A 12468-nucleotide genomic window follows, 5' to 3' on the forward strand; every position below is an offset into this window, starting at 1 on the left:
AGTAACTGCCGCGTTCTTCGTAGCGCCGTGTTCTGGCTATCACAATCTCTCTCTCTGTATCATACTTTAACCTAGTCAGTACACCTAGCGCCATTGATCGGAACTGTTCTATTCCACTGCTCAACAAACTGCAGCTCAACTTCAAACAGCAACCCGACAAATACTAGTTTAAGTTTGCTCAAACAGCATTGTTTCTTTTTAATAGTGAGGTGACAAATTATAAACTAGTGCTAGACGGTAAGTAATCATGTAAATACAAATTTATTATTTTTCGCGGCAATGAATGGAGTTTATTTAGCCTGAGCTCGGACGTAACCTCTGAATTTTCAATCACGATTCCTGACCCAATGTTTTGTGTCAGGAAATAAACAAACAATCGGTGAAGATGACTGCGCGATTACTGAAAGATCCGGCTACTGCCAATAGTCGTATCTTCATAGGAAATCTGCAGACGGACGACATGACGAAAATGGATCTTGAGGAGCATTTCTCCAAGTATGGGCTTATCATTGGATCCCTAATGAATCGGGGATTTGGTTTTGTGCAATTTGAGAATGAGGCGGCTGCTCAAGACGCCATCAAAAATGAAGCTGGACAGATGTTCAGAGGACGGCGAATTGGTATGATTTATGTTAAGAATATCCAAGTAGCTTTTACAGCTTTGTACAGGCCACATAAAAAAGTCAACCATTCTTACTCATGAAAATTTCCAATTCAATGAGGTCCACGTACAAGTTCTTGATAAAAAGAATCTGCGATTTTTAAATTCTATCAATTCCTCCCTGCAGACGTAAAACCAGCGAAAAAAGACAACGTCGCCTTCAGCAATCAGCAGTCATTCGCCAACCGCAACGCCCAACAGCGCAACAACAACTCATTCACCCCCTCAAATAATAGTTTTCCCCCGAAGAATCAAAGCTTCCCATCCTCCAACCAGTCTTTCAACAGTCCGATCCTCCAGAACTCGTCGTTCGAGGATCCCCCCAAATCGTCAGAGAACCCACCCTTGACTGACTTCACTGAAGATCTAGATGACGAGGACATCGAGGACGAGCAGAAGTTCCCCGAGAATCATAACAACTTATCCAACGTAAGTCAGGACAAGGACAATGAGTCCTTCAACCAGCAGAATATAAGTAGAGTTGATGAGTCTAATAGCAGTGGTAGTGGTGGCAATGCCAATGGTGCCAACAGTGGAACCAACAACGAGGGTAAGGGAGAAAATCAGAATCGGCCTGGAAATAACCAGAATCAGAATAAAAATACGGGTAACCCGACGAGAGTAAGGGGCAATCGAGGTGGGAAAAATAGAAATAAAAATCGTGATAACATGGGGGGAAATAACTTCCGGGACCGAAGTCCACTGAATCGAGGGATCCGAGATGACATGCCGAGGGACTGGGAGATGAACAAAATGAGAGGAAGTGGCTTTGGGCCCAGGGACTACAACGAACACATGGGTAGATTTGATGATCGCTTCAGGGATATGATGCCTGGACCAAATGTCAGACCCATGGGACCACCTGATTATCCTCCCGTCGTTGATAAAAACGACTGTGAGATCATTGTCGTGCATAAGAGTTTAACTGAATATGCTGAGGCCATTGAGGCGAGATTGAAGAAGCTGGGACTCACTGTGGATTTACTGTTCCCCAATGAGGAGGTGTCGCTCAGTCGAGTATTGGGGAATATCGCTAATAGGGGATGTTTATATGCTGTGGTCGTGATACCCATCAATCTCGAACATCACTCCTTGACTCTTAATATTCTACACGGATTGCCCCAAGGTAAGAACTTTAATTCACCTGTTGTTTATCAGGTATTGGCTTTGGCGAGAAAGTTATTCAATATTTACAGATTGATGTACCAAGAGACAATGAATGAATGAATGCGCGCATTTTCAGAGCACCGAAATATGCCAGTGGAAGACGCCCTAAACTTAATCAGTCGTGACTTCAGTAACTACAAGTCAGGAGGTCGTGGAGTTCCTTTGAATACTCCATTTTCGAGCGATCGCCACCCAGACGCCATTCAGGTCCTTCTTAACATGTTAGCAGACAACCACCAGCTGACAGTTCTCCAGTACGAGCGAGTGCTCAAGTACCTGGAGATAAAGCGTGAGGAGCAGGTGCAGGTCGAGCTCGGTGATACTAAAGACCTTTCGTCATCGACTCTGAGTGTCAGTGATCCCAAGCAAGCAGAACTGCAGTCGAGAATATTGAATATTCTCAACAGCAATAGACCCAATGCCAACGTACCTACACCCAGTCCAGTGCCAGCACCAGCTCCAGTACCACCAGCCACGTGGCCTACAGGTAAGGAATCAAAAATCCCAAGGATAAAATTCTCATTCAGGTTGGAATTTATCGATTAAAGGAGTCCAAGGATCTTTTTACAGCCCGACACAGATCACAGTATCAATTATTGTCGAGCATCTAATTTGGTAATTGAATTGCATGAGCAAAATTTGGAAAAATCGATTATTGGATGCAAACAAACGAAACAGTTTAGCAAAAAAAACGGATATCCTTGGCTGACACACAATTAGAGTTTCAATCAGTCAAAAATTGGTGGTTTCGATAATTAAATCGCCAAAACAACAGCAGCTTTCATGTTTATTAATGAATTATATTGACGAACTGACAATTTTCGGTAGAGTAATAGGACTTTCTGATGATTTTCCGAAATTTCCTCACGACTTCGACTCATCGGACAGAGGAATAACGATGTTGAAAAGAAGCGCATAAAAAAGAACGCGTTTTTAGTGCGCGCAGCGCCTGTTTTGCAACCGCAATCTTTGAAAAATTGTTTTTACTCTTTTTTTCGGTCGTGGATTTTTATGCGTTTTCATAAAATTTCGCGTTACCAAATCGTAAAAGGACGAGATTTTAGCGCGCATTGCGCCCGTTCTTCATTCACAATTTTTAAAAATCGTTCATGCTCTCTTTTCGTTCGGGATTTTTTTATTCGTGGTTTTTGATGCATTATGTTTACACATTTATAACGAACCACGGTGGTCGGCGATGCGCTTTTTTCGCCGCCCTATATTTTTATATTCGTGCGTTTTTCTTTACTCCGTGCGATTTTATTCGTCGGTAATAAAGGTCGGAGGTGAACGGGTCTCATTGATCTTCAATGTCTCGCCGAGAAATAATGGAATTCTCATAATATTTATAGCTTTGCAGTTTTCCCCTCAGCAAATGTCGAATCATCAGTAATTGGAAATTCGCTCATTCTGAGTTGTTATATATACGCACTTGTTATACTTAGAAAAATTGCAATGAAATTTTTTTTGTGATACGACTCTTGATTTTTCCCATTGAAGATATTGAAGAATCAATGAACCCAAATTTTCTCTTTCTTCTTCATTCATGGCTTCGTCCATTTGCATCAACTTCACGGTTGGTAAAAAGCTCGCGGGTGATTATGAATTAATTAAAAAATCAAAAGTGGTGACAAAAAGGTACAAAATACAAATTATCAATCTTAAAACAATTTCAATAATAATATTAACGAATTAAGGAAATTGGAGAAGTTTTTATGCAATTATTTTATCCTATCACTGGCAGAAACATCAACGACACCAACAACCTCAACATCTGGAACAGGAATTACTCCATCTCCACTCCTCAACGATCCTACAGTGCAGAAGGCACTTGACAGCCTTCTCCAGGGAAATCTCCTAAAAAACATTGGCGATTCTCAGTCAACAACGTCTGCTTCATCGTCTCAACCACTTTTCGCGGCATTCGCGAACATAAATCGTCTCTAAGTGATTTCCTCACCGGAGAGGCCACTTATTATCCGTATTTGTTTATTTACATACGCATACACGTTTTATTATTTTTTATGTCTAAAGTTATCATGAAAATATTGTAATAAAGAAGGGAACTGTAACGAATTGAACACAAGTCTTGCCATATTAGAAGTTGAGTTATCTCAAGGAAGACTTGTAAAATCAAAACTCTCTAAGGATATTTTTCTTATGTAAGGAAATTATCTGCATTACCTGCCCGGGAGACGATTTCCTAACAATATATATTACCAGCACCATAACCAACTGACGAAGGAAAATGTGAGAAATCTTTCCTAATAAAAAGTCTTGTCACATTTCCCTCTAAAACCCCTCATTTTTCCAGACGAAAAATCATATAAAAAAAGTTTATCGATTTCACAACTGTTATTGACAAAAATAAGAAACTGTAGATTTTACAATTTCTTAATCATATTTTTCAAAAGCATTCCAAGACAGTGGGATTAAATAATTTCACCACTTTTTCCACTTCGTGAATGACGAATTTCATTGAATAGCTCCAGCGAAGGGACCTTTGACCATTCAATCACTACAATGAAATCATTAAAAGCACTAATCCGGTACCAAAATGCATCATTTGTTGGAAGAAGCTGGAAAATAACGTTTATCAAATTCCCCGGGGCTACATATATTATTAAAATATAGATTTGTTTATACTATATGTGTAAAATGTATTTAATCCAATCACGATATATGTAACATTTCAATAGTAAAATAAATCCAAGAGAAATCATGACGTATCAATGTTTATGTGTCGAATCACCACCAAAATATTATAAAATATTCTGCGTCGCTGCCCACTACTCAGATACAATTTCTTCTACCTTTAATGTGTACAATGTAACTTAGTTAGTCACGGTACTTGTAACATTTGCATAATACATGAATCGAAGAAAGAAAAAAGAACCCATGGTCCACGAACGAAGAATCTCCTCACGGTCCTAAGGATCTAGAAATCACAATAAAACGTTGAAATATCTATTGAAATTCACGCAGACGAAAGCGAAAAGCGGAGAGCCTGGGTTAAAAGAGGATCAGTAGCCGAGGAGAAAAGCGAATAAGCGATGATTAACGACTTTTATCTAATTTACCCAAGTAGAAACTTCTGAGGTACTGAACCCCATGTAGGATCTCCTCGCATGGCATATTGACATCACCATGAAGTATGCAAAGCACTTCCCTGACAGCCTCTATGTCGTATTTATTAGCGAGTAATCTCTGTTTGTATGGTTTCAGACGTTGGACGAGATTTTTGTTCTTCGTGATGGAACCAACGTGATTTTTCAGAATCTCATCGTAAGTCGGCCAATCATTGATGCACGCTGGACATTGACAATCGAAAAAATACTCCTCCATAAGTTTCTCCTTTCTTTTGGCTAATTCCATGTAGGAGTAATCAGCCCCATAGCCAGTGAATATCTGATCGCCAGCATGAATGGGCTCCATTGCACGAGTTATCATGGTGAGTCCCTCAAAGTGTCTGAAGGTATTTGGAGCGCAAGAGTGGTTGTACAAACTGTGAGTCACGTACAGCCCTGAGCCGGATTTAATTCCTGGCTCTGGTTGAATCTGAAGGACATTCAAACAAGAATTAGATTTTTTACTAAAAATTCCCCCTTTTCGCGAAGAATCGCACGCGATTTGGCCGGTTGAATATTTATTTTGACGAGAAATAGCAAAGAGACATGTGTCGCTGCGAAGTTCAGCGAGTATTGATAAGATGAATGAACTATTATCATCATCGCTTCCTAGAGTAGTAAAGAAATGAATGAAAATTACTGAAAAACAGTTGGAAGAAGTGATGACACAGGCCCTGAGCATCAAGCTTCCACAGAACTTGATATCGGGGAATTTGTTGATGTCCCTCAGCTCATTCCACTTGTGCTTCCTTCCAAAGAATTCGGTTTGAGTAGCTAGGAGCATAGCAGCCAGTGCCGAAACACAGGCGAACGCACTTATTCCAATAATAGGCCTTGTCATCATGTTAGTTGCCAAACTCAGAGCTGATCGTGGACTCGAGCTATCCAGAATGGTCGAATCAGTAAATCCAGCTGTTCTGTCATCTACACAAGGCGTCATTCAATATGATAAATCAATTCACATCTTTAGAAAGCCTTGTAAGTGAAAAAAATACTGAAATCGGGACAAAATTTTGCATCACGAGTCCTCAAAGAAAATTGTTCATTGTGGAAAAGTGAATGAACCTGCCCTCTGGGCTCCGAAATCGTGGTGCAAACGTTTCTTTGCCGTTCAGTATTTTTTTTTTCTTCACCTGAATTCATCTCGGCGTTCTTCATATCCCTCCTCAACTCTTCAATTTTTTTTCCATTCAATGTTGCAGGCATCAACATCCGGATAATCTTCATCACCATTCGTACCTTATCCTCATCGACATTGAGAAGATTTACGAGGCCTGAGAGAACTGGACATTCAATTTTATGGGCCCAATCCCAATCCTTCGTTCTGCATATGTCCGAGCAGTACTGGGAGATTGGACATTCTGGACAAGGCAGCAGAGCATAGCATCTCTCCAGGCAGTGATGGCAGTGTGTATAGAACCTTGAAATGGGTTTGTGATACTCTGAGAATCAATTCAAATTGCTTAGGGTTGAAGGATCAAATGAAAGCAGAATAACCAGCTTTCAGCTAGATCCAACGTCTTTCAAATAGTTTGAAGAATAAGAAGTTGTTAAAGACCATTCTGGTTGAGGACAAGAATTGTTAACTATAAGAGATTTAAACGTATGTGTGTTGATCTTCAACGATCTGGATGTATGTTGAGAGTCAAACAAAAGTTAAAAAGGTCATTTGATAGTTTGGAAACAAAAAAATCCAGAAATCTTACTTATCTCTGTAAATAACCCACGAAAATGGTCTTTCCATCGTGAGGATGTCCCCAGGCTTGAACTCCTTGGTCGCGATTAAATGTCTCCCATATTTCTGTGAGAACGAAATTTGAATCCCATCGCTATTAGCTGGAGCCTCAGCACTTGGTCCGTAAGGAAAGGACATGTATTCCGAATGCTGGAGGTACCTGGGCTTCACGAACGTCCCTGAAGAATTGGGGTCTGAAAGCTCTACTATCGCCTTGGGTAACTGAATCTCCTGACTCTTCTTGGACACACCGTCCGCCTCCCCTTCCGATATCAGAGGGAATTTTCTCTTTTGGGAAGAGCCCAACTGGGTGAATGGGCAATTCTCAATGTCTTCATCAGCTTCATCTGACTTTATATTCAGGAGCTTGGCGAGCTCTGCCATAGCTTTCAGTCCCCTCTCCTCCAGCCTCTTGCGCTTCTCCTCGGGATAATCGAGTTCTAAAGCCTCCTTCACATCCATAATACATTCTTTGTACATTTTCTTGCGATAAAGGGCAGCCGAACGATTCGCGTGGGCATATGCCATCTGTTCATTGGTTTTTGCGTATGCTAAACTCTTTGTGTAGGTCTCAATCGCTTTTACATCGTCTCCAGCGACAAAATACTCATTTCCTGAGAATAAAAAATACCTTAAGGGTGAGAAATGCAATACTGACAGGTCCTGAGAGTGGAAAAAAACTAGAAACCCAGAATAAATTGTCCCAGTCTGAAAAGGATGTAAAAATTGGAAAATGAAGATGACAAAAAATGGTTCTTATAAAATGTGAATCGAAATAACTGCCTATTTGCTTTCAGGGTTGAACTACCTTCTTCTCGATATTTCATGGACGTTTCGTCGCTCTTCTTATCTATTCGGAGGACTGGCATCTGTGATTTCGCCATGTTCTCCAGAATATGACCCACTAGACCCTCACACTCGGCTTGCAAACCATATCCCACGTGAGACTTACATTTGGATTTCATCATGCATATCAACTCTCTGGCTAAATCCATCTTGATAGTCTGGGGATTATTTCGTCGGGAAACGGTAGGATTTCTGCCTAAAGCGAAAAATTAATTAATGTCTGCAGACATTTTTGATTCAAGACGGTCTAGGAAAGAATAATCGCCCAGCATTCACTCCTGGTTCACTCATACTTTGGATAAATTATCTATTACCAAAACGTTGACAATATATACTAAAGAATAATGAACCATTGAAAGTTCTCTCTCAATTGCAATTAAACCAATGAGTTATTATATAAATAGTCTGAGGGCAAAAATATCACCGCACACTTGCAATAAAAATGAAATAAAATGATAAACTGTTCTCTACCGCGTTAATTGGCACAGTCGGTGGGTACCTCAAAATCGATAATTAATCACCGAAATGGAAAAAGTAATGAAGGTATCCGCGAGCTATCACTCGAGCCGGCGTCGCGGTACACCACAATCTGCAGCCCCAGTACGAGACACTTGAACTCACTGAGGTGACGACTAAAATTATCCACGCGAATGGTCGGTGCTAGTCCGAAGGTACCTAGGCATTTTTCGAATGATTGACAATTCCCCCTCGACATTCCATTATTGATGAACGAAAGTTGGAGTCTTCCGCACTTTGGAGCTCATGTTTCATCCCTCCGGGAGGCTCCAGTGCCTCTCCAACGAGTCTCTGTATCTATTTTACGAGATAATATTTTCCCACCACTACCTTGGAGAGCGTCATAATTAACGTCCAATAATAGTTTTCGGCGTTCGTTCTATGTTCGTCTGTATTTTTTCCTTCTCACGGAGGCAGTTGATTCTCATTTGGCAGGAGCTCAAACCATCCGGGGGGATTTCGGATCAGTGCCTTAAGTGGTTTGCTCGCACTTGTTGTTTATTTATTCATCGATGAATTTTTCTTAAAGACATTGATAGGTTTTAATTTTAATCTAAGTTGTTTTGGAGATTAATTTATTTGATTTAAAGTTGTGATTCCATTCTTCGAAGTTCTATTGCTTCCGACGATCATTAATATGAAATAATCTGTTTGTTATCCTTCAGTTATAGAAAACGTCCAATTTGATTGTGCAATTATCACGGAAAATATCTTGTGGACCTAGAAGAGAATACTGTAGTCAAATCCACGTGTGTATTATCTTGAGTTGTGAATCTCACGCGTGTTAGAATACAGTTTTCCTTCATTGGTCTCCCTTGGTGTCCAAAATACACGTTCGACAACTATCTGTATAATTAATGGCAGGAGAGGAGAGGCGATAGGATGGCAGGATGTGCGCAGACCTTTCAAAATTACGTACATACTTCTAGTATATAAAATTTTATTGAAATAACTGATATCCGGTAGCAACATAGAGAATATGACTGCAAAGATTTAGCGTGGATGAAAGTAAGCGTTTTGATTATTCTTCATTGAATTAAAACTCAATCTTCATCAGTCTCTAGGTTGATGTGACTCCCGAATTTCGCGTAGAGTTGTGTCTTCAGATCTGTCATTATTGTCTTCAGGTCGGAACACTTGGTCTCGAGTTCAGATATTTCGGAGAGCTTCTTCTCTTTCGCCTCTTCCAAGCATTTCTACAGTATAAAACGGAATCGATGAAGTTCATAATCAATCAGCAAATTCAACCATTTATAATTGTGCTTCCACAATGAAGGTAAATAATCTTATGGTCGGCTAACTGAAGATGAGGATACCCTAATCTTAAGTATTCAACGTCAGTCAAATTACTACACAAGAAAATTACAAATTCCTTAACTTCCATATGTAAATGAGATTTTTCTCTCGTACCTTCTAAGAAAATAAGTTATGCCTATGATTTTTGTCGTTTAAAAAGTACTAATGTCTGTGATTGGAATAGATTCTCGAAGTTTTTAAAATCATGAAATGTGATAATTACCAGTATTTGATCGACCATAAGCAGATTTACCTTAATCGTATCGATAAAGCTACTTCACCTGTGTTTTTTCTAAATCCTGATTGACAAAAAGATCTCCAATTCTGTACGGTATCTTAGCATCGTCATCCATCAGTGCAAGCTCATCGCAGGCATCCTCCAGATTTTTCAAATCGTTCTAAAGATATCGAGAACACCAATGACATAACCATTTATGGTAGTGCAAGAAAATTCAGTGTGTTGAAAAATTGTACCTGTCTTATCTTCAACTCCTCCTTCAAGTCATCCATTTGGGCATTCTGCTTCGCGAATCTATTTATTTTCTGTTGATCCTCGTAGGAAATATGAATGTCAGAGTCCTGTGATGGGTTAGAGGTTAGAGTGAATCCACATAAACTATCTTGAGGAGAAAAACAGTTTTATAATTTTATTTATTATTTCCTCACCGGCTGAAATGCTCCCTGAGCTTTTGTTCCTCCTGCCATTTTTCCTAATTGTTTCAATAAGTTTTGGAGATGATTGTCAGGAAATCGTGGACGAAAACCTGAGATTTCTGGCAGGTTTAAAAGTTCAAGAAGTGCCTACGAGAGGGAGGGCGTATCGCAGATATGGCGTTCAATGGGGTGGAGTAGGTCATTTTTAATATTTCTTCTGAATTTTTACAAATAGAATATTGAATCTTCAAAAGAAGAATGATTTTTTATTATTCGCTTGAAAGACGCGTTTCGAACGTGAAATAAACGAAGTAACCTCAAACTAAAAAGGCATATTAGTCTCTCTATCCTTGTTATCATCGGCCTCAGTCTTTCCAGACCCCTGGACAGGCATCACCTTCTCTTTTGTTGGAAAACTTTCGTATGAAAAATCTCTGATATCTCTCAAAATTGCTTGCTGACAAGTTCATTTAACAACTCTGAAGAATTATACGGCTGGGGAATTTATTGAACAATGATGAAATCGCTCATCTTTTTACCAAATCTGATATTTTTATTATTATTCATCAAGGATAACGTCTATCCATCTCCCTTCAAGTCTAACAATACAATATTTAATCCACAAATAAAGAATCAACTTATTCTTCAGGTAAAGTTCTAGTTCTCAAGTTAAATGACGTCGAGTGAAAAAAACAATAAAATAAAATCGTCAGCTCATCTAGAACTAAACGGAAAATCACAAAGAATTTGATGAATGATAATAATAAATACGTTTTTATATAAACAATGCTTCTATCCAGAAACAAAGGCCAGAAATCCAACTGGGTTTATACCTGGAAATGAAATAAAAGAGAATAAAAGACAAGGATTATTCCCTCTCTGAGGACTTGTCCTCATCTTTGGCAATGTCTGGACCTCTAGAATCCTCCCCTCCTGTATTATCATCAGCCTGGGCCACTCCTGTGTCCTCAACAATCTCATTTTTTTCATGCCCATCACTCTTATCTTTCCTCTCATCTGATTCGGCTTTTACAGCGCAAATCTCTGTCAAATTGTATTTCCTGTACTTGAAGTACTCAGGTGCAATTGACAGGAAACAGTGGTTCTTTATGATTTCTACGACAACGGCAATTTCTGGAGTTTTTAGGTCGGCTTTGTTCCCTGAATTTTTATTTGCTATCAGGGTAGCTAAGGCCTCAATGATTTCATCCCTCTTCATGGAGTTGTAGCGTCGGCTAGAAGTGATTAATTGAACAGTATTAGATGTGAATGACGATGAATTTGATTTTTTTTCATGGGAGTGACGACCCCTAATAAGAAAAATTCCATTTGTTCTTTACTTCACAAACACAATTCATAACAGTCATCGATACGTTGGAAACAATTAACAAAATATAACACTAAGCATTACAAAATTCATTATGGAATAAGGGTATCCATGTTGGAACGGTTCGACAAATGAATTTTTTTCTTTTCTCACGGGAATAATAAAGCTTTGCTTGATAAATAATTACTTGACAACGATAGCGAAAGTCTTCGGCGCCTCCACAAAGTACTTATCGAATAAATCATTAGCCTTGTGCTTAATGTCGTCAATGTTGGCCTTGCAGATCACGAGAATCGGGATGAGCCTGAGTATAAATCGACTTTTAGGTTTCTTAGTCTCGTCCACATGCTTTAAAATCTTTGTCGTTAGGGCCAGAGGGTCTGGTATTGTGGAACGTATGAAAATTACCTTCTTCACTCCAGTGCTGATGTACTATAAAGAAGAAAATGAACATTCAGTTGGGAAACTAATTTGTTGCTTACCGTATATCACTTATCCTTCAATACGAGTGTCCAATGAACTATATTGCTTCTTGGACGACACGTAGTGCATGTATTGAGGAGACTCTTGTATACACCAAATGGGGGGATTATGTGATTTGCATTACGTGAATTACCTGGAATTTCTTATCAACCGGTTTCTCATTCCTGAGAGCCCCGATCTCCTCCACGAGGGCATCAGAAATATCCTCTTTCACCTCCATATCATTGCCAACCGCCCCATCCGTACCTCCTGTTTCCACAATTTCCTTATCATCATCACAACCATCACTGGAGAATGACTCGAACAGTCTGTAGGCATCTCTGATGCAATGTTTCTCCTTACAATTGCAGGTGCACAAGAATCCTGACATTCCTGCCTTGATATATAATTCTTTCTGTCTCTTTTGACTTCCCCAGGATTTTTTAGATTTTCTTTTAGAGTTACCCATGGCTAGGTCCAATTTTTATCTAATGAATACTAATCTGGAGACTTGATATGCACACGACACGATGTATCGCTGAACCGGCGATTTTTGAGGTTAAGAACCAAGGGCAATGGTAAACAAATGGAGTCCTATACAGTAAGGACCCCATTGATGGTACATTCGGATTCTTGGAGATAATCGATTATTTCATAGACGTAATCGATCATGTAATAA

The 12468-nt window shown here is 39.5% G+C and overlaps 4 protein-coding genes across 13 annotated transcripts; 1 reads left to right on the forward strand and 3 right to left on the reverse strand.

Annotated features, from left to right (window-relative positions):
• The first annotated feature begins 49 nt into the window (after positions 1–49).
• On the forward strand, positions 50–6256 carry LOC135160779 (nuclear receptor coactivator 5). Of its 2 annotated transcripts, XR_010298638.1 has the most exons (6): positions 50–237; positions 362–620; positions 789–1787; positions 1905–2315; positions 5051–5276; positions 6156–6256. XR_010298638.1 is itself a non-coding variant. In XM_064117805.1 (5 exons), exons 2-5 carry the CDS (start codon positions 386–388, stop codon positions 3770–3772), a joined length of 1848 nt encoding a protein of 615 aa, XP_063973875.1. In that variant the 5' UTR covers positions 55–237; positions 362–385; the 3' UTR covers positions 3773–4547. The 2 variants fall into 2 exon arrangements, 1 of the variants encoding a protein (XP_063973875.1); XM_064117805.1 differs by lacking the exons at positions 5051–5276; positions 6156–6256 and adding an exon at positions 3570–4547 and having other exon boundaries at positions 55–237.
• LOC135160355 (SET and MYND domain-containing protein 4-like) lies at positions 4545–8846 on the reverse strand. 9 transcript variants are annotated; one of them, XM_064116932.1, is made up of 7 exons: positions 8156–8846; positions 7497–7730; positions 6660–7302; positions 6087–6373; positions 5594–5877; positions 4906–5383; positions 4545–4763 (listed from the first exon to the last, which is right to left on the reverse strand). In XM_064116932.1, exons 1-7 carry the CDS (start codon positions 8247–8249, stop codon positions 4756–4758), a joined length of 2028 nt encoding a protein of 675 aa, XP_063973002.1. In that variant the 5' UTR covers positions 8250–8846; the 3' UTR covers positions 4545–4755. The 9 variants fall into 9 exon arrangements, with proteins under 9 accessions (XP_063973002.1, XP_063973082.1, XP_063972917.1 ...); XM_064117012.1 differs by having other exon boundaries at positions 4545–5383; positions 8210–8846; XM_064116847.1 differs by having other exon boundaries at positions 4545–5383.
• A 127-nt stretch (positions 8847–8973) lies between these two features.
• Positions 8974–10172, reverse strand: LOC135165607 (prefoldin subunit 4). Its single transcript, XM_064127094.1, has 4 exons — positions 10013–10172; positions 9821–9925; positions 9628–9744; positions 8974–9246 (listed from the first exon to the last, which is right to left on the reverse strand). The coding sequence occupies exons 1-4, from the start codon at positions 10049–10051 to the stop codon at positions 9094–9096; spliced, it is 414 nt and encodes a 137-aa protein (XP_063983164.1). The 5' UTR covers positions 10052–10172; the 3' UTR covers positions 8974–9093.
• A 360-nt stretch (positions 10173–10532) lies between these two features.
• LOC135164010 (THUMP domain-containing protein 1 homolog) lies at positions 10533–12381 on the reverse strand. The gene is made up of 3 exons (XM_064124004.1): positions 11944–12381; positions 11515–11759; positions 10533–11235 (listed from the first exon to the last, which is right to left on the reverse strand). The coding sequence occupies exons 1-3, from the start codon at positions 12256–12258 to the stop codon at positions 10869–10871; spliced, it is 927 nt and encodes a 308-aa protein (XP_063980074.1). The 5' UTR covers positions 12259–12381; the 3' UTR covers positions 10533–10868.
• Between the last annotated feature and the right edge of the window lie 87 nt (positions 12382–12468).

The sequence above is a fragment of the Diachasmimorpha longicaudata genome, chromosome 1 (assembly GCF_034640455.1).
Source record: "Diachasmimorpha longicaudata isolate KC_UGA_2023 chromosome 1, iyDiaLong2, whole genome shotgun sequence".
NCBI classification, from domain to species: domain Eukaryota; kingdom Metazoa; phylum Arthropoda; class Insecta; order Hymenoptera; family Braconidae; genus Diachasmimorpha; species Diachasmimorpha longicaudata.